This window comes from Pteropus alecto, unplaced genomic scaffold (genome assembly GCF_000325575.1).
Source record: "Pteropus alecto unplaced genomic scaffold, ASM32557v1 scaffold196, whole genome shotgun sequence".
NCBI lineage: Eukaryota > Metazoa > Chordata > Mammalia > Chiroptera > Pteropodidae > Pteropus > Pteropus alecto.
The window spans coordinates 3,384,610-3,406,175 of NW_006439717.1; the positions used below are offsets into that span (position 1 = coordinate 3,384,610).

The 21,566-nt window shown below is 32.7% G+C and overlaps 1 protein-coding gene across 2 annotated transcripts in view; it reads right to left on the reverse strand.

Annotated features, from left to right (window-relative positions):
* Nucleotides 1-21,566, reverse strand: part of ARID2 (AT-rich interaction domain 2) — a 132,134-nt gene that overhangs the window by 3,207 nt on the left and 107,361 nt on the right. For both annotated transcript variants that reach the window (XM_015593182.2, XM_006916871.3), the window contains exons 17-20: nt 10,550-10,688; nt 10,373-10,458; nt 7,703-7,826; nt 7,524-7,615 (exon numbers count right to left, since the gene is read on the reverse strand). In XM_015593182.2, coding sequence (XP_015448668.1) covers nt 7,524-7,615; nt 7,703-7,826; nt 10,373-10,458; nt 10,550-10,688 — 441 coding nt within the window. The remainder of the gene's footprint in view (nt 1-7,523; nt 7,616-7,702; nt 7,827-10,372; nt 10,459-10,549; nt 10,689-21,566) is intronic.

A 21,566-nucleotide genomic window follows, 5' to 3' on the forward strand; every position in this document is an offset into this window, starting at 1 on the left:
GAGTTGGGTATGTTTTTTTTTTTGACTATTTGGATATTTGCTTTTATGTATTTTCCATATGCAGATACTCCACACACTCAAAATGAACGACTAAAACTAAATGTTAAAATTACAATATCAAATTTTGAGCAGTGTGTGGAGCAACTAAGACTCTCTCATGCATTGCTGGAGGGAGTGTAAATTAATAAAACCCATTTGGAATGTCTGGCATTAGGTACTAAAGTCGTAATATCCTATGAATCACCAATCCTTCACTAAAGCTCAAGAGAAATATGTACACATATGGCCAAAGAACATGTATAGCCTGTTCATAGCAGATTTCTTCTTAATAGCCCCAAACTGGAAATAACCTACATGCCCATCAAAAGTAGAACAGAAAAAATAAATTTGCATATATTAACAACAGATATCTGTATTGCAATACAAAGTACTGCTACATGCAGTAACATGAATAAATCTCACAAATAATATTGAGTAAAAAAAAAAGCTACCGCAAGAGAATATACACTATATGATTCTACTTATATAAAGTTCGAAATCAGGCAAAATTAATCTGTGGTATTAGATCAGGAGAGTGGTCCCACAGAGGAGGGTGGAGTCAAGACTAGTGGGTTCTCACAGGGGCTCTGTGGTACGGGTGTTATTTTCTTATCTTGGATGGCTGATTATATGGGTGGTTCACTCTGTGATAATTCATTGGGCTTTAAACTTGTTTTATACTTTTCTTTAGTCATAATTTACTTCAAAAGTTTACTTAACAAATTCTTAAATGAACTATGAAATTTCTAAAATTTCTGTAAAAGAAGTCGTAAAAAACATGATTTAAAAATAACTTACAAAGTGAAATCAAATTTCCCCCCTATAATCAATATTTTAATGAAAAAAGACTAAATTTCAAAAACTTAATAAAATCATATTTTCCAAACTGATAAGGTCACATATTAAAAAGTATTCTTTTATTTTTATGTCACAAGTATAAAACTAGAAAGAGTAAATTTAAATCACCAAGATGATTTTAAGGTACCAATTTCATTTTTTTATAAATTAATATATTTTATTTTGGGGGGGAGTGTTTAAAAAGTTAATTAAGCATTCGCTAGATAAAAAATGAAATATGCCTCGTTTGTTGTATAAAATTAGATTCTTTCAATTTTATATTTCAAAAGTTCCTTTTCTTGATGTTTAATAAAGCATAAACATTGTGTCACTTTAAGGCACTTAACAGATGAGAAACAATTTGTAGGTAGCATTAGTGAAAACAAATTAGCTTCTAGGAAAACATTAGTTTGAATACAAGTTTATCTCCTTTCCCTCCCAAAATAAGTAAATTTATTTTCTGGAGAAACTAAACCAGAAAATCTTAGGATTTACAGAGACATAGACACAGTGAAGGTCTGGGCGTGAGGGACAAAAAAATGGGATTGGGTGAAAGTGAACATAGTTGAACACAGCGGATAATATCCTCTTGGTCTCCCGCCCCTATTCTGTTTCCAGAACACAGGAGCTCACAATGACTCTCCTCTAAGCTGCCCACCTCCAAAGGCAAGAAAATCAGAGTCTTCTCTGGAGAAACAGTCTCACTACAGAGACTGACATTGGGTGGGGATGGGGCGGGGAGATTTCTAATAAACAAATTGGTTCATCAGAGGTCACCCTAAAATGGCAATCACCAGTGACAAGAAGAGATCATACATCCAGAGGTTCCAACTAGCTTGTAGATATTTTATTTTTAAAATATAAAATAAAGCAAAACATCCTCAGATATTCCGGGAATTTTGAGGAAACAGCAATTATACCAGGAACAGAAGAAACTTCAAAAATCCTAGCAATTAATATTCTCACAGAGATGAGAAGGCACTCTATTCAACATGTGAACAGGATGTTATATAACAGCAACAACTGGCAACTCAGAAAGAGCTCTTGGAAATTAAAGCGATATAGCTGAAGTAAAAATTCAATAGATTTGATAATAAAGTCAAGAAAATTTCCAGAATGTAGATTAAACAGACAAAATTGAAAGCTAAGAGAGAAAAAAAAATTAAAGTATCAACCTACAAGTGTAATCTAGCATCCGAAAAACAAAAGTTCAAGAAATGAGGAATAGAGACAATGGATGGCAGGAAATTATAAAAAGAAACATTCAAGAAAATTTCCAGTTACTGAAGGACATGAATCTCTTGTTTGAAAGGATCCACTGAAATGAAATACCCACCCACTTCAATAACAGCAAACACTGACACCAAGACATGCCATCATAAAATTTCAGAATATCAGAAATTTAAAAAAAAAAAATTGTAAGTTTCCAGAGGAGAGAAAAAGAGATCATATACAAAAAAAATGGGAACCAGAATGTCACTGAACTAAACCGTAAAGCTGCATGCTAGAAGACATAAGAGCAATGCCCTCAGATTTTTAACAGAAAATGATTTTTCAATCTATAATTCCATATCTAGCCAAACTTTCAAGAGTAAGTGTAGACTAAAAACATTTTCAGACATGTAGGGTCTTAAAATTATTGGAGGATGTGCTTTAGCATGATGAGAGTAAATCAAATAAAGGAAATAAGTGGAATTCAAGGAAAAAAGGATTCAACAAAGGAGGAATTATTAAGAATAGCTATGTATTAGGCCTACAAAGCAAGCTGTCTAGAATGATAGAGGTTTAACATTGGATAACCTACATACAGGCTTGAGAGGTATTGATAGAAAAATATGGAAAAATCAGCTCTGATCTCATAAAAGCTAAGCAAAAAACAAGGCAATCATTAACTCTAGAAAAGCAGAGAGAAAAAAATGTAATAGTAGTAGCATCAAATAATCTGACAACAATATCTGATTTAAGATTTAATCAAAAACTGAGATATAATAGTATTAGGAGAAACAGAAAGACAGGAGGAAGAGAGGTTTTAAGAGTATTCAGATCTTTAGAAAGAAATCTGAATGGTAATCTGTAAAATTAGTAAATTAAGAAATAGTAACATAAGCACTTTATTTAGAAATATGAAGGAAAATACCAGAAAATTAGCTCAAATTGTTGAAAGCTCCTCCTTAGTGGTGGGTAGGTGGGATAAAGGGACTACTATGTTTGATTATAAGCTTTTTAGTACTATTTAATTTTTAAAAATTTATTTTTATAACAGCTTTATTGAGATATAACTCATATACTATACAATTCACAATGTACAGTTGGTATATTCAAAGAAATGTGCAACCATTACCATAATTTTCAATATTTTCATCACCCCCAAAAGAAATATCCATTAGCAGTCACTCTCCATTATTCCCTAAATCTCTCTGTCACTGTTTTTAATTTTAAAATGTGGTAAAATATACATAATACAACATTTACTATTTTAACCAGTTTTAAGTGTATAGTTCTGTGGCATTAAATATGTCCACACTGTTGTACAACCATCACCAGTATCAATTTCCAGAAGTTTTTCTTCATCCCATAACCAAACTCTGTCCCATTAAACAGTAACTCTCTATTCCCTCCCTCCCTGCTAAAACTTTGACAACCACTATTCTACTTTCTATCTCTATGTATTTGATTTTTCTAGTGGAATATAAATGGAATCAGTATCTGTCCTTTTGTGTCTGGCTTATTTCACCTATCTTAATGTTGACAAGGTTTATCCATGTTGGAGCACATATCAGAATTCCTTTTTAAAGGCTGAATAATATTTCATTATATATATACACACCACATTTTAGTTATCCATTCATTTGCCGATGGGCACTTGGGTTGCTTTTACCTTCTATCTTTGGCTATGCTGCTATGAACAGTGGTGCATAAGTATCTGTTTGACTTCCTGCTTTCAGTTCTTTTGTGTATATATCCAGAAGTAGAATTGCTGGATCAAATGGTAATCCTATGTTTTATTTTTAGAAGAACACCATGCCATTCCACAGTGGCTATACCATTTTATATTTCCATTGGCAATGCACAAGGGTTCCAATTTTTCCACATCCATGCCAATACTGTGTATGTGTCTGTGTGAATAACAGCCATCCTAATGGGTATAAAGTGGTATCTCATTGTGGTTTTGATGAGCATTTTCCTAATGATTAGTAATGTTGGGCATCTTTTCATGTGCTTATTGGCCATTTGTTTATCTTCTTTGGAGAAATGTCTATTCAAGTTCTTTGTCCATTTTTGATTTGGTTTGTTTGTATTTTGTTAAGTTTTAAAAGTTCTTTATATAGTCTGGATATTAACCTCTTTATCGGATATGTGATTTGCAATTATTTTCTTTCATTTTGTGGGTTGCCTTTTTATTCTGTTGATAGGGTCCTCTGATGCACAAGTTTCTAATTCTGATGAAGTTCAATTTGTTTTTCTTATGTTGCCTGTGCCTTTGGTGTCATACCCAAGAAATCACTGCCAAATCCAATGTCATGAAGCTTTAGAGTTTCAACTTTTAATTTTAGGTCTTTGATTCATTTTGAGTTAATTTTTATATATGGTGTTTGGTAAGGGTTCAACTTCATTATTTTTCATGTGACTATCCAGTTTTCCCAATTCCACTTATTGAAAGACTGTCTTTTCCTTATTGAATGAAGAATTGCCACCCTTACTAAAAATCATTTTACTATATATAATACATGAGGACTTATGCCTGGGCTCTCTATTCTGTTCAATCGGTTGGTATGCCTCTCTTTTTGCCAGTACCACACTGTTTTTTGATTACTGCAGCTTTGATTTCAGAATGGATTTTTCAATTTCTACAAAGAACATTATAGAGATTTTGGAGGGGGTTGCGCTTAATCTGTAGATTGTTTTGAGAAGTACTGACATCTTAACTATATTAAGTCTTCCAATCCATGAACAAAGAATGTTTTTCCACTTATTTATGTCTTCTTTAATTCTTTTCGGCAATAACTTACAGTTTTCAGTGTACAAGTCTTCCACATCCTTGGTTAATATAATTCCTAAATATTTTATTCTTTCGATTTACCCAAATGGAACTGTTTTCTTAATTTCTTCTTTGGATTGTTCATTATTAGTGTGTAGAAAAGTACCATCTGATTTTTAAATAAGACCTATGTATTACACTGACATAAGATAGATACATCGAGAGGAGGAAAAAAATATTGTAATTTTCCAGAGCTCAAGTTCAATCAGAATGGATATAAACTGCATTTAAACATCTGACACTATTCAATTAGATTCTGAATTTCAAATAAAAAATGCTGACACTTCATATTGTTCAGCATGTTGTACTGTAAGATAAATTTCCATGTATCTTCCTATTGACTGCACTTTTCTTATTGCAAATAAAATTTGCTTTAGCCTAAAAAAATCATACCCTGTAACTTACTCCACCAGAGATGAGAAGTATCAACTGAGATTATCTTTTGCAGCTATCTGATTTCCTACACATTCTTCTTCACATATGTGGGTTTTGCCAGATTCTCTGTCAGTATTTTTACTGAAGCAAAACTCCCTATCACTGGAGAAGTTCAATAGAGATTCTATATAGGGATTTCAACCTGGACTGGGAGAGTGAATGGGAAGAATATTTAATGGATTGTTTTAATTCTTTTGCTTCTGCTATTCTAAGATCATAGAATTTGAAGATTCCAGAAGATATTTGGGAAATTTAGAGTTAAATAAAATAACAAAATCAGCAAAACAAAAACAAAAATAATGAAAACTTTTGGCTCAACAATTGCATTAGACCCAGCCAAAGTGGCTTTACTGTAAGCCTAAGAACGTGTAATTTGAAGGTGAGAAAAAAGCCCTAAGCAAAAGTTATAAAATTACTTTTAGAATTCCAATTGCCTACATAAATTCCAGACAAAACTCTGTGAAAAAATTAATTTGTGAGACTTCTTTCCTTCCATCTATCAACCGAAACTTACTGAATCACTATTACAGTCCCAACGTTATGCTAGGCACTGAGGACACAAAAACAAAAATAAATATTCAACCCTTTCTTTTAAAGATCTCACCATCTAAGCTGGTAACATGCAATGTGTGGGGTACTAGAGAGTACCTATCTCACTCTAGGTAGGGGTAAGGTAGTAAGGAAGACGTCAAGAAAGGAAGAGGTCACCCCTGAGTTATATCCTGGAGGATGAACAGGAACTAGAGTATATCCATAATGTATTGGGCATTATGCTGGGTGTTCAGGCTACAAAGATTAATCAGAGAAAGTAGGAGACCTAGGTTAGTAGGAGGAAAAAGCTATAAAAAAACTATTATTTCAAAATAATATTAAATGTTCTATAAGACAGACATATTATAAAAACAGAAGAATGAATTTGATGGGGAAAGGGAACACAGCATATGAAAGGTGGCACACAGAAGCTAATGTCTGAGCTGAATCATGAAGAGTTTGCAGATATTCAATAGGCCAGCAACACCAGGAGAGGGGCATTCTATGCAAAGAGAATAGTATGAGTGATGGAACAAAGGCACAAAACTTGACATGAAAGAGTCTAGCATGAGTAGGAATCTGCATTAGTTTGGCTGAAATTGAAATGTAGGCTATGAAGCAAAAAGAGGGTGGGGAGGGCAATACAGTGAGAAAGGCAGGAAGAAATCATGTTATGAATGAAGCAAGGAGATGCAGGCTCTCATATGGTTATAAAACATTAATAAATTTTTCTAAGAAACTTTTTAAAAATTTGAATGTTAAGAATTTTTCTTATTCATCTGTGAGAACACTTGATACACTAAATATAATAACTTATTGCAAATACTTTTTCTTAACTTTAATTTTAGGAGTTTTATTCCTCTTTACAGAAGTTTTAAAATTTGATATAGTCAAATTCATTGCCTTTTATCTTTGTAATTGATACCACTGTTTTTATGTTTGGAAAATCCAGTTGGAAGGTTACTGTAAGAAATTTCACAAAAGATCTAATGCAATGTAATATGGGGGCAGAGAAAGAGAACTAAGGTAGATTCAAGATATATTTAGGAGGTGGGATGAATAATAGTATGTGAGAGGAGAGAGACTCAAAGACAAAGTCATTATCTGGAAGGCAAGATGCCTCGGAGGACGACTTTTCAACAAAGGGGCCTCACATTCAGGAGGAATACTAGAAAATCAAGCTTCAACAACAGAACATGCCATATTTGCTCTCTCTCAAGGATTAGAGTTATTGTTTCTAGTTTCTACAGATCTCTTAAGCCCATTGGAAAGTAACTTTTAACACTTCAGTGTATTATAGTGAATATTATTAGTATCTATGACTTTGATAACTCCATTAATAGGCCAATCATCAAAATGAATTAGACTCTAAATCCAGACACTTCAAATGACCATTTCATTTCCCCCTCCCCAAGAAACTCCCAAGTTTTCTCTTTAGAAACACTTTTTAGTTGTTTCAACTTCTCTCTACTTTTTGGTTTCTAAGAGATCATGATGGCCAGACCTTGGCATAACCTTTTGGACATACTCACAAAACTTATGAGAAAAAGTGAATAAAATACAGATATCTAATCTATTTACCTTAGATGTAAAAGTTAAAATAATATAAATTGACTTTGGCTATGGAAAACAGAAAACTCACCTGCGACCACATTCTGAATATTTACCAATATTTTTTAATATTAAGGCAGCTGTTAGTCGGATGTGTTTAGTTATTGGTCCCTCTTTTTCATCCTTAAAAAGAAAGAAAAAGAAAAGAATAAAGATCTAAATCATACAGTGCTCCCATCTATACAGATAAGGCTCCCAAGGCTTGCTTACTGTAAAATCTCGAAAGACAAGGTTTCTTGATCCTCTCCTGAGAGCCATAAGGGCAGCACTGGGATGATTCACAATGGCCTTTTGTGCTCTAGGAGTTGAGCTTGTGCCCCCTACAGCTGGCTGCCTAAATTGATCAGAGAGAGAAAGAGACAGTTAACATGATGCTGCAGACAGGTAGATAGATCATGACCAACCTGCTAACCCCAGGGTGGCTACTTTGAAACTTTGGATACAGGATGAATAAAAACTCCAGCATTAATGTTTATTCTTTGTCTCAGCCTTGGCGAAAGTACTCTTGCACACAATAGCTGTTCCAATATAGACCACCTTTAAAGTTACTATGCTGGTAAACAAGCGATCAAAATAAATACAACATAAGTCAGATGGAAAAGGACAAGACTGTACTCATAAGTGGGATATAAAACAGAAGCAACAAAGGAAGAAACAAAATAAACTGGTAGATACATATAACATTATGGTGGTTACCAGAAGGGAAGAGGGGTAGTAGGAGGATGAAGAAGGTAAAAGGGATCAAATATATGGTGACAGGAAGGAGACTAGACTTTGGGTGGTATGGGTGATGAGTGCACAATGTAATATACAGATAATGGTATTATAAAATTGTATACCTGAAACATATATAATGTAATTAACCAACGTTAAATCAATATATTTAAAAAATACAAAATAGTATCCAAGTTGTGGAGTTCACATTTTTTAATGTAATGTGAATATGTTAACAAAGAAGAAAATAGGATACAATTTGAGTTGTAAATTATTTTTGCTAAACAGTACCTAAGAGTAAAATAATATTACCTAAATACTGGTAGAAGTATAGGTCATCCAGGAAAAGATAACCTAATTGGGTAATATAAAATTATGCTAAAAACTATATCTCACACTATTACTTTGTTACATAATCTTATTTTTCATTATTTAATCATTTTAATCCATCCTTTCAGTATAGTTCTACTGTCCTTTATGAAAGAGGTAGAATGGAGGGACTGCAGAAATAGATTTTATATAAAATTAGATTCAAACTACTCTAGATTTCCTTGGCCAAGCAGAAAAAATTGCATCATTATCTGTTGCATTCTGGTGAGGCAGTGGTGGAAAGATCACTGACTTGCATATGAGGAAACCCTGTCCATTTGACACTATAATTAGCTGTGCGACTTTGAATAGTTCGGTTTGCCTCACTGTGCTTCAGGTTTCACATCTGTAAAGTGAGGATATTTCTGGCACTTTTTACAAAGTAAACTAATTCTGAATATTAAATAAAAACATAAAAGCAATCTTTAAATTATAAATCAGTTTATATCTATATGTCTACAGAATAGGATATCTATATATAAACTGTTACTAGATTTTATGTATAAGTGACAAAGATTTCTGATTGATTATAACTGATTTCAAACACCTCTTCCTCCAAACTTGAGCAAAACCAAACATATTCCAACATATTCTTATAATAGCTACATAATATATACAAATTAAATACAGTGAAAATTATAGAAAAAGGTATTTGGCAGAAAAATGACTTTCTATTATCTTTAGGATAAAATTCAAACCCAAGATCATGGCTTATGAGACATTCTCAGCTAATTTACTCCTTGTTCTTTGGGTCACAGTTTAGATGCACTTTTTATCAAAAAGCCATCGCTGGTCCCCTAAACTGGTTTAGGAAAGTATTCACAGCATCTTGCGCATATCTTCATTTTAGCATTTTCACACTGCATAGTAAGAATTACTTATACCTCTCACTGGATCTCCAGACACTTGAGCACAGCAAAATGTACCTTGGTCACATATACCTCATACTATACCTTAGTGTATAGCACATACTATACCTTAGTGTCTAAATGTTCATTAACAGAAACTGAAAGAATAAAATATGTAAGCAGCCTCTGTGTTCCCATATTTCCAGTTCTTCTAGAATATCAGCTCTGTGAAGTTATAGGCTATATCTTGTCTGGAGAATTCCCCAAGTCTGGCACAATGCCCAGTATATTGTAATATCTTAAGAGTGACAAAGTAATTTTTATATTTTGGAAGTTAAAAATATTTAGATTACAGAATCTACAACTAAGGGCCTCACTTAGAAACAGGAGAGCAGATGTTATGTAATATATTTAATAAGGACCTTAGGGAATCTACAAACAACTCAGAATTTGACTATATGCATTAAAAGTATGTGTTCATGAAACAACAGGTAAATGAATAGCCATATAGTAAATGCAACATGTATACTCTTATACAAGACCTTTACATGCCACCTTGGCTTCCCCTCAAAGGATAACTGTCCTTACCAAATACATATTCAATTACTCTCTCAAAGGACAAAGAACTATATACATAGTTCCAGTTTACAAAACATTTCTCATATATCATCTGTCATTATTTCCAATGATGTGTCTATAATGTAGAATCAAATGTGGGAGGTATAAGGTACTTACAGGTACCACGTGGTCCAGTCAATATGAAAAGCAATGCCTAGAGAGTTAAACAATTTTAACAGGGTCACGTAGGTGGTCAATAGGAGAGCTAGACTAGAACCCAGGTTTCCAGTCTCCCAATGTACTAAGTTGCCTTTCACTGTTACTATGTTTTGCTTAGTTTCCTGATTTTTCTTTTTGGATGTACAAAAGGAAGTAAACACATGTTCCTTACTTGGTAGAAGGTTTTTGACTTCCTGCTTGTCCTGGTTCATCTTGTTTTAATCCTGCAAGCAGGGCATCCTTTGAACAGTGCTTATCCTTTTTGAGAAAGAGGAAGTAAAAGAATACGCATCAAGACCTTTAATGCAACTAGATGAGGTATTGACCAAACAGTATTAAGAAAGTGTACCTGTAAGTGGGTAATAAAAGAAAACCTCTGTCGCTGAAAAGGCTCACAACCTTCCCAAAGACACTGCCCTGGATATACATCTTTTCCTCCATGTTCAGTTGCTGCATGGTAGAAAACCTGTGAGGGTGTCTGAAACCACCTACAAAAAATAACAGTAAAAACTTTCTGACACTTGGATATAATCTCTAAAATAGAAATCTTGTTCTCCTAATACAAAAGATCCAGGTCAATATACAGAAATATTAAGCAAAAACAATGCCAGCAAATTTCAAGTTCATTTCATTTCAAAGAGTATTTGAAACTATTTTGAAACAAATTTCTCTGCATATATTTCCAAGTTAAATCTTTCAACTGTACTAAACATCTTTGGTAATTTGTTTTAAGTTTAATATGTTTCATTCTCAATTCCCTACCTTCAATGAAGGTCAGCTAAGAAGCTCTTGAAAGTAAATGAAATATCATTTTAAAGCACAATACAACATTATTTTATAAACAAATACCATACTCTATTGTACTTTTAGAAGCTGCTCAAGCATTTACTAGATTTCATATTATATACAATCAACTCCAGCATATTCAGTCTAACAATCTAAATGCTAAACATTCTGGTAAATTTAGCTTTTTAGTTGAATTTGCATTTTGTATGTCTGTACAAGTTGAAGAAGTCATATCTCTCATTTAACATCATATAACCCTACTCATTCACAAACCCTGGGGCTTAACAATACAAATGTCTGAGTGGGTAAGTGGCCAAGTGCACAAACCTTAAGAAAACCAGATTCTTCTCCCTTACGAGAGTACATAGCAATGAGAAAGAATACTGGAATCCAGACAGCACTGAATGTATTAAAAGGCTTAAGTAGTAATTAGTAACTCAAATATTTGTACAATCAATATCTTTAAAGTTTATGGCAGAACTCTTTTAGGATTTGATTTTTTATAAATGTCATATAAACATGTCTATATCTGAACCAATTTCTGATGTGCAATATATAATATTTTGAATTTATTGTCTTTTAGGAAATGATGTATTAAAATTAATTTTAATCAAGAGTAATTAAATATTGAATTATAAAAGATGTCAAAATCTTTATAGATTACTTATTTTACACTATTCATATTCATCTATATGAATACCTACTAAAAGTTTATTGCAAAACTATCTGGATTAGAAGAATATTGTTAAAATGTCCATCGTACCCAAAGCAATCCACAAATTCAATGCAATCCCTGTCAAAATTCTCATGGCATTTTTCACAGACACAGAACAAACAATCCTAAAATCTGTATTAAACCACTAAAGACCCCGAAGAGCCAAAGCCATTTTGAGAAAGAACAAAGCTGGAGGCATCACACTCCCTGACTTCAAACTATATCACGAAACTATAATAATCAACCAGTAAGGTAATGGCACAAAAACAGACACATAGATCAATGGAACAGAATAGAGAGCCAAGAAATAAATCTATGCTTTTATGGTCAATTAATTTACAATGCATGAGCCAAGAATATACAATGGGGATAGTCTCTTCAATAAATGGTGTTGGAAAAACTGAACAGCCACACGTAGAAGAATAAAACTGGACGACTATCTTACACTATATACAAAAATTAACTCAAAATGGATTAAAAACTTGAATTAAGACCTGAAATCATAACACTCCTAGAAGAAAACATAGCCAGTAAGCTCCTCAATATTGGTCTTGGTCAGTTTTTGGATTTGACACCAAAAGCAAATGCAACAAAAGCAAAAATGAACACGTGGGACTACATCAAATTAAAAAAGCTGCTGCACAGCAAAAGAAACAGTTATCAACATGAAAAGGCGACATACCGAAGGGAAGGAAATATATGCAAATTATATATCTGATAAGGAGTTAACATCCAAAATATCTAAAGAACTCATACAATTCAACAGCAAACAAACAAACGATCTGGTTAAAAATGGGCAGATGATCTAAAATAGAAATGTTTCCAAAGACATACAAATGGCTAGCTGGTATAGGAAAAGGTGCTCAACATCACAAATCATCAGGGAAATGCAAATCAAAACCACAATGAGATACCATCTCACACCTGTTAGAACAGCTATTATTAAAAAGATAAAAAATAAGTAATGGCGAGGATGTAGAGAAATAGGAACCCTTGTGTACTACTGGTGGAAATTAAATTGGTACAGACACTATGAAAAACAGTAGGGAGGTTCCTCAAAAAATTAAAAATAGAACTACCATATGATCCAGCAATTCTACTTCTGGGCATTTATCCGAAGAATATGAAAACATTAAATTGAAAAGATATATGCACTCCCATGTTGACTGCAGCATTATTTTACAATAGCCAAGATATGGAAACTACTTAAGTGTCCATCAATGGATGAATGGATAGCGAAAATGTGGTATATATACAATGGCATATTATTCAGCCATGAAAAAGAATGAAAGTTTGCCATTTACAACAACATGGATAGACCTTGAGGGTATTATGCTAAGTAAAATAAATCAAAGAAAGAAATACAAATACTGTACTGACCTCACTTATATATGGAATCTAAAACAAATGAACAAACAAAAACAAAAAAAACACACCCAAAAAACAAGCATTTTTAGTTTTGGAATTTCTCTTAATTTTCAGTACAGTAGTTCCCCCCTTATCCACAATTTCACTTTCCATGGTTTCAGTTACCAGTAGTCAAGTGTGGTCTGAAAATATTAAATGAAAAATTCCATTAGTTTTAAATTGCATGCCATTCTGAGAAGTATGATGAACTCTCATGCCATCCTGTCCCTTCACTCCCTCCCCAAACATGCATCATCCTTTTGTCCAGTGTATCCATGCTAATAGGCTTCCCACTTTTTAGTCACTTAGTAGCCTTCTTGGTTATCGGATTGTTGGTCACAGTACCAGTGTTCATGTTCAAGCAACTCTTATTTTATTTAATAGTGGCCCCCAAAGTGCAAGAGTAGTGATGCTGAAAATTTGGATTCGCCAAACAGAAGCTGTAAAATGCTTTCTTTAAGTAAAAAGGTAAAAGTTCTCAACTTATTAAGGAAGGGAAAAAAATTGTATGCTGAGGCTGTAAGATCTTTGGTAAGAATGAATCTTCTATCAACGAAATTGTGAAGAAGGAAAAAATATTCCTGTTAGTTTTGCTGTTGCACCTCAAACTGCAAAAGTTTCGGTCACAATATTTGTTATGTGCTTAGTTAAGTCAGAAAATGCATTTTGCTGACTTAACTAAAATAAATTTGTGGGTGGAAAACCTGAAGAGAATACGTGTTCCAACTGATAGCAATGTGTTGAGCCTGACAGCACTGAACCTGACTTCAGCAATGGATCTCCTGAAAGTAGTAACATCACACCATTGATTGCAAGTAAGGGATGGTTAAGCAGATTTAGGAAAATGTTTGGCATTTTATCATCTCACATCATCACAAGCAGAAAGGTGAGTGCACTACAATAAGATATACTCACAGAGAGAAACCCATTCACAAAAGTTTTATTACAATATATTGTTATAATTCTATTTTATTAGTTTTTGTTAATCTCTTACTGTGCCTAATTTGTAAATTAAACTTTATCATAGGTATACACACACACACACACACTTATATATACATATACATATATATACATATATACACACATATATATATACACATATGTGTGTGTGTGTGTGTGTGTGTGTGTGTGTGTGTATATATGAGAAAAAATATACTAGATATAGGGGGTTTGGTAGTATCTACAGTTTCAGGAATCTAGTGGGGGTTTTCGAACATATCCCCTGTGGATAAGAAGGGTCTACTGTACTCACAATGCTGTTTCATTAGTATGACATAAATATGACTGGAGCTCTGTTGTACAGACTAATAAGTGTCACAGGAGACATTTTGTATTGTGTTTTTAAGATTTTACCTAAATCCTATTAAATTACTAATTGAAAAGGTATAATTGTTTATACACAGACACACAAACCAAAATTCAAATGCACTATTAGTCACTATTCAACATGTTAGCTATTTCTAAACTATTTTGCAATATATTAAATGAATCAAGTTTATTTACAATATACAAAATTAATAAATTTACCAGACACAAGAAAAAAGGATAAAGTTAGTGTTTCTTTAAAAATCAATTTTAATTACTAAATATACACACCTGTGTGTGCATGGTTTTAAGACAACAGGGATTTTTAAGTACTCATCACTTTACCTGTCCAACACAGAGTCTATTATTTCCCTCCTATCTACTGCTCTTCCCTTCCTAAGTCTATTTTCTCTCTATTTATCTAACTACATAAATCATACAAATCATTCATGTGATGCAAAGTAAAGTTCTAATATAATAAATAAAGCTAGTTACGATGATCATATATGTATGTGGAAAAAAGTTAAGGTTTCCAAATCCATTAAATGAAGTATCTGGATTTAAATGTTTAAATTAGTCAGACTGCTTATATTTTGGTATATTTTCTTTAAGCCTTCTCCATCTGTCTGTTCGTTCATCTGTCCCTCCTTTCTTCCATCCCTCCCTGTATAAGAGTTTTTAAACAAAACTGGGACTGTGACTAATATAATTTTGCATGCTGCTGCTTCTGCTGCTGTATGGCTATATGCTGCCTTTGTACCAATGAAAAGAATATCCTTCCTTATACTTTACTGCTATCTCCTGAAAAACTGTTGTAATAAATATACAATTTCTGACTTGTACAATGTAAATGGTTGTATCCCCTCCCCTCCTGATGTGCACAACCATAGGTGGAAGCACTGGTTAAACAACATGTCTCTGAAACTCATTTTACTTATTGGTAATCTAGGTTTCAGGATGGTTGTGAGGCTTAAATTTGATATGTCTAAAATTATTTGGCAAGTAGTAGGCCAATGATAAATGAGAGCTAATATCATCGTGATCAGTACTAGTAGTAGTCATTGTGGTGGCACTAGTAACCTCTTTTCACCTTGCCCATTTTACCAATAATCTGAGACTTTTTCCACAACTATTCCAAATGCTCTCTATTATCAAGTGACTTTCACCATCGCCCACAATTTTATTAATTTCTGCTTCTGAATATATTCTTCATAGAAACTGCTTCAAACTTTTTCACCTTTTGCTCCACTCCAACCTTATCATTTTAGAGCTTGTCTTCCCCTGTGTTAGTGTGGTGTGAGTTTGTGAATTTGGGGACAATATTTTACACTTTTACATCTCTAGGAGCGGGGAAGGCTTATAACTGAAAGAATGTAAGTGTACTCTATTAGGGCTTCCTTTTTCTCTAAATTAAATCTTCTGTCATTATTCATCTTTTCCTTCCCTTGGATCATAGCCAGAAGTAGCCACTATTTCCAGGGTTAACACCTTCACTTATATACTGAATTCTATTGCGTCCTGCCGTATACTATGCCCTTTTGAATCCTATATTTAAGTGTAACAATATGTATGCTGCTCCAACTAAAAACAATAGAAACAATACTTTTTCTTTAATCCTGTTACTTTCTCAGAAAAGAGGATCTATATTTAAAATATGGCAAAGCAATGCAAAATTTCATTAATATTTAATACATGAATTACAGTAATTATATCTGACCAATGGCCAACTATTTTTCACAGTCATTAGCCATCTTGCAAAGATATATATTATTTTCAATAACATTATCTATACAATTTGTAATGGCTAGTCTCTTTCCCCTGCTCATTACATAAATAATTACCACTAATGCTCAGGATTAGCGTTTATTCTTTTATTTAAATCCCCTTCAGCCAAATTCTTCCTTCTTTTATTCTAGTGAAAAGCTATTTGGTTCAACTGAACAAATTATTCACATAAGGCTACTGGTGCAAGTTTCCTGATTCCAACTACCCTAAGCCACCATTTAAGGTTAAAACACTTTCTACATCAACTAAAATAAAGCCAACAACTATTAACTTTATTAATGTAATTTATATTATGATTAACACTATCACTTTTCCTACTATCAATTTCTTAAGTTTCATAGACACAGAAGTAAAGTAAATAAAGCACACTTTTTCTACTACCTTAAGATTTTATTATTTAAAAGCCTGCGAACTATGTAAAAGGTTATATATTATATTTAATAATTCACCACATTCGAAAGAATAATTTAAAAACAAACATCTGTGTTTATAAAGCTAAGATTGTTTCCTTTGTTTTTAAAACATAAATAAAAGGGTAGTAATAGCACTTTTAGTTCAGATAGTTTCATTTAGAATTTTCTTAGTTGCTCAAGTTCCTGGCAGACTATTTTTCTTTAATGACTAAAAAGTATTCCATATCCCTCTTAATAGCCCTCCTGCTGCAAAAAAATATTTTAACTTGATTTAAAACACATGAGATATATATATTTTTTGCAGAAAAATTTTAGTTTAAAAGATATGCATTTAAATGTTAATAAATGCACATAAATGATAATACTTATACATCAAAAATCTACACTGGAAACATTTTAGTTTAAAAAAAGGATATATTATTAGTAGAACAGTTAACTTTTACCTCAACCCTTGACATCTAATTGTTTTGCATATATAATAATCTATGGCAAAAGAAATATCAAAGGAATGCATTATTCTATATTCAAACACGATTTAGTAACAAGCAGCTAAAATTTGGAGTGGAAGATCCCAAATCAACAATCAACAATCTTGTTGAGAGACTAACCTAATTTTATTATATTCAGTTGTAAAAGTTCAAAATGGAAGAAAAGGTGACTAATTTCACTACTAAAAAAACTTAATTTATTGCCTTAATATAGAACTAACAATAACAAATGCAAACTAGACAGCCTAAAATCAGTACTGGTGTTCCTGGAAATTCAATGTTGCTGGTGCTACAGGAATGAATCCTCCATTCTAAGCTTCTTTGCCACCGTCCAGATTTCAAAGCCACAGGCAGAAGCCACTGACTTACTGATGGGCTTATTTCTGAAAAGGCAATGGGGAAAGAAGCAAGTATTCGGCCTTTTTTTATTTTTTTGGCTTTTGTAGAGAGAGGTATTTCTTGCTCCCTAATAAGACTCAATTTATGGGAAATATCTCAAACATCGGAAGGGGTTCTAATGGAGGACAGCCAAAACCAATTGTCTGTGACTCTACCCCCTTTCCTTCTAATAACTGATAATGATAACAATATTAGTAATGTTCATAATAATAAAAAGGATTTCTGTATTTGCTCTTTGATCTCCCAGTACCAACTCCTATTAAGCTCCTGGTCTGTGAAGCAGTCACATATTTGACATTAGCAAAATAGAAAATGTATTCTCAGGAACCTTGTTTAGATATGCCTTTAAAATGTGTATCCTCCATTAAATCTGAATATGGGGATGAAATAATAGTTCACATTTGAAATGTAGTATGAAAGAGGATTTATACAATTTAAGCATTTCAATGTTATACTTAATACTCTAAACATAATCACACCCATCAAATATATAGATGATAAATAAGCACAAGAAAAGAAACTAAACATCTTTGAATAGGGAAATACAAATTAAAACAGAGACGCAGTACACAACTCTTAGAATGGCTAAAATCTAAAAAACTGACAATACTAAATGCTGATGACGATGTGGAGCAAGAGGAACTCTCATTCATTGCTGGCAGAAATGCAAAATGGTACAGCCACTTTTCAAAACAGTTTGGCAGTTTCGTACAATGCTAAACAGAGTCATCACATAATCAAGCAATTATAATCCTAAGTATTAGCCCAAATAAGTTGAAAAATTATGTGTACACAAACTTTTATAGCAGCTTCATATATTACTGCCAAAAACCAGAAGCAACCAAAATGTCCTTCAATAGGTGAATAGATAAGCAAAATGGTACATCTTTACAATGGAATATTATTTAGCAATAAAAAGAAATGAGCTATCAAGCCAGAAAAGACATGGAGGAACCTTAAATACATATTGCTGAATGAAAGAAGCCAGTCTTTAAAAGGCTACATACTGAATGAGTCCAACTATATGACATTCTGGAAAAGGCAGAACATAGGGGATTTTCAGGGTGGTGAAACTATTCTGTATGATTCTGTAATGGTAGATAATGAAATAATGTATTATCAAAATCAACAGAACTGTATAACACAAAGACTGAAACCTAATGGGAACTATGGACTTTAGTTAATAACATATAAATATTACTCATCAATCATAACACAGGTACAACATTAATTCAAGATGTTAACATTAGGGGTTTCTATGTAAGGAAGAGGAAGTATATGAGAGCTCTCTGCACTATTTGCTCAATTTTTCCATAAACCTAACACTGTTCTAAAACTAGTCCATTAATTTTTTTAAAAGGATGAATATTATCACGACTATTATATAACTGTTCTGGAAATATTAGATATTCTAATTGAGTGAGAGGTATATAGAAAACAACTGTTAGTTTAAAAATGTAACAGAAGTTAAGATCATTTACGATAGCAACAAAAAATAAGAACCACAACTTAATAAAGTTGCAGAATTTACGTGAGGAAAACATTCAAGCTGGGCATATAAAAGACTATAATACCATGGGCTGACACCTTTTTCTTGTAAGGGAAAAATCGATATTGGAAAAATGTTCACTATCAAAACACAAACAAAAATACCTACTCACTAAAAGCAACTACAATGAAAGTCCCAACATGTTTTTTTTTTTTTGTGGGGGGATCTCTAAACACGTTCTAAAGTTCATTTGGAAGAACAAATACCTGTTCAGGTACAAAGTCTAAATTATACATCATTCTAATTTCAAAAAGCAGTACAGTGCCTGGTACAAGATATGTGCTTGAAAAGATAATGAGAAACACTCTGAAAAGGAAAAATTAGAAAGGGGAACTTGCCATATCCTACATTAAAATTTAAAGTGTAGATATGGTAAGGACAGAGACCAGTGGGATAACAAGTAATCCAGAAATAGAAAAAGCATATAGGAATTTAGTACATATAAAGGTGGCGATTCAGAAGCCTAAGGGAAAGATGAACTTGTTAATATGTTAGCTATTTGGAAAAAAATAAAGCTAGATTCATACTTTACTCTATACAAGATAAGACTGGAACAGTTTGTCTAAGAAAAAGCAAGTAAGCTATCAAAGATTTATATTAAGATCACAACAAAAGAACTTGGGAATCAGCTGAATAGGCCTTCACTGGCCAAAGATGGGACAAATTGAACATCAAGGATATAATAACTGTAATGGATCGAAATAACTCAAGTAAGTTTAAATTCATAAGTTTGTTTATAATGATACTAAAATCAAAAACAAACAAATAAACAAAAAACCAAGCCTTATGGTCACTTTTGTGTAGTGTTAGTCAATAGCTCATTATTTTAAAAATTGATAAATAAGAGAAATAACCAATAACCTAGCCTTTTCTCTAGAAACTATTTCTCAGAGAAATTAAAGAGTTAATAAAAGGGGAATTTTTACATTTTAAAACTCTCAATGAAATAATGGATTTAGGCAATGATTTTCAATGGCTATTTACCTCACAAAAAGAGAGAGAGATGGAAGTACACAATGCCATTTCTAAAACAGGTGTTATAAAAATCAAACCAGAATCTGATAAAAAAAAATGTGGACCAACTTACAGAAAATACAGGGTTAGAGTACCATGCCAAACAATACCAGCAAAATCTAGATTGTGATGCTCTACGGGAAAAATGACCTGCTTTTATCAACAAAAAAATTGCAAAGAAAAAGATTAAAGAGAGATGGAAGGATTAAAAGAGACTTAACCAGCTTCTCAATCAGAGGCAATGTCTGAATCTTAGATTCCAATTCAAACTAAATAAACGAAAGGCAGTTGCAGATATGCAAACACTGACTGGATATGTGAAGAACTCATAATATTGAAGAAATTAATGTTATTTTTCTGTAGAGGTGTAGATTATGTGTAAAGAGTAGGGTCCCCATTTTATAGAGATTACTGATAATGTGATGTAAGAGTTGGTGGCTCATTGAAAAGAATCTATATTATATACAGCAAAGAAAAATTACAAATACAAAAGACCATGTAAAGTATGGTCATACTATATAACTAAAAACAGGTTAAACATATATTAAAAGTAACTTTCAATTCTATAAAAAGAAAAAAGCACATAGTGATTTCAACATTAAATATTAAGCATTTCATAGTAATGTATCAGTGAAGGAAATAATTTTAGTCTAAAGCTTATGGAAACAAGGAAGGTTGTTAATATTTTTGATCTGATGTTAAAGAAATTAGAACATAGCCACTTAGTGGACAATAACTATAACAAGTATTTTTCCCAATTAGAATTGTAGAAACTAAATATGAATAATAAAAGCCGTTACTCACTCTCTTCATGTCCTTATGCTCTTGGTATCTTAAGCTTCTCTTAGTTACCTGGGCATACTTGCTTCTTCTATAATTCCCTGCACTTGCTATTCTGAGTAGAATCATTTTTGCATGATAAATGTCTACTCATTAATCAAGACCCAACTCAAAAGTAATGCCTGTTGAAACTTTCTCAACCATCCCAGCATTACATTAACTGTCCACTATGCTGCTAATAACAGTATGAAATGATCTTACTACAGCACTTATTTATACCATAATTTCTTTTTTCTAAATCTGCCTTTCTAAGAGTTGAGATTGATCTTATTTCCAGCACCTAGCACATGCACCCTTCTAGAAGGTGCTCCATAAATATCTGCAAAATAAAACTGAACTTACTACTAATGCAGTACCTAAAAATGGCTCTAAGAAGCCTGTTGAGTCTTATACAGAAAAGACTAACAAAGAAAAGGTACATCATCAAATTTTGTAATAATGATCCTACTAGCAAGATGGAAAACTGCTGCCCATTTACTCTTCCAGCAAATTTTTTTTTTCTTGAAATACTCTAAACCCTTCATGTAAAGCAGCTATTCTTAAACTTTTTAGTCAACGAACAGCATTAGCTAACTACCTACTCCATCGGCTAGTATTTGCCATGAAGGTGGGGGGAAAAATCTCTAAAATAAAAAAAGAGATGGTTGAAATAAATGAAGGAA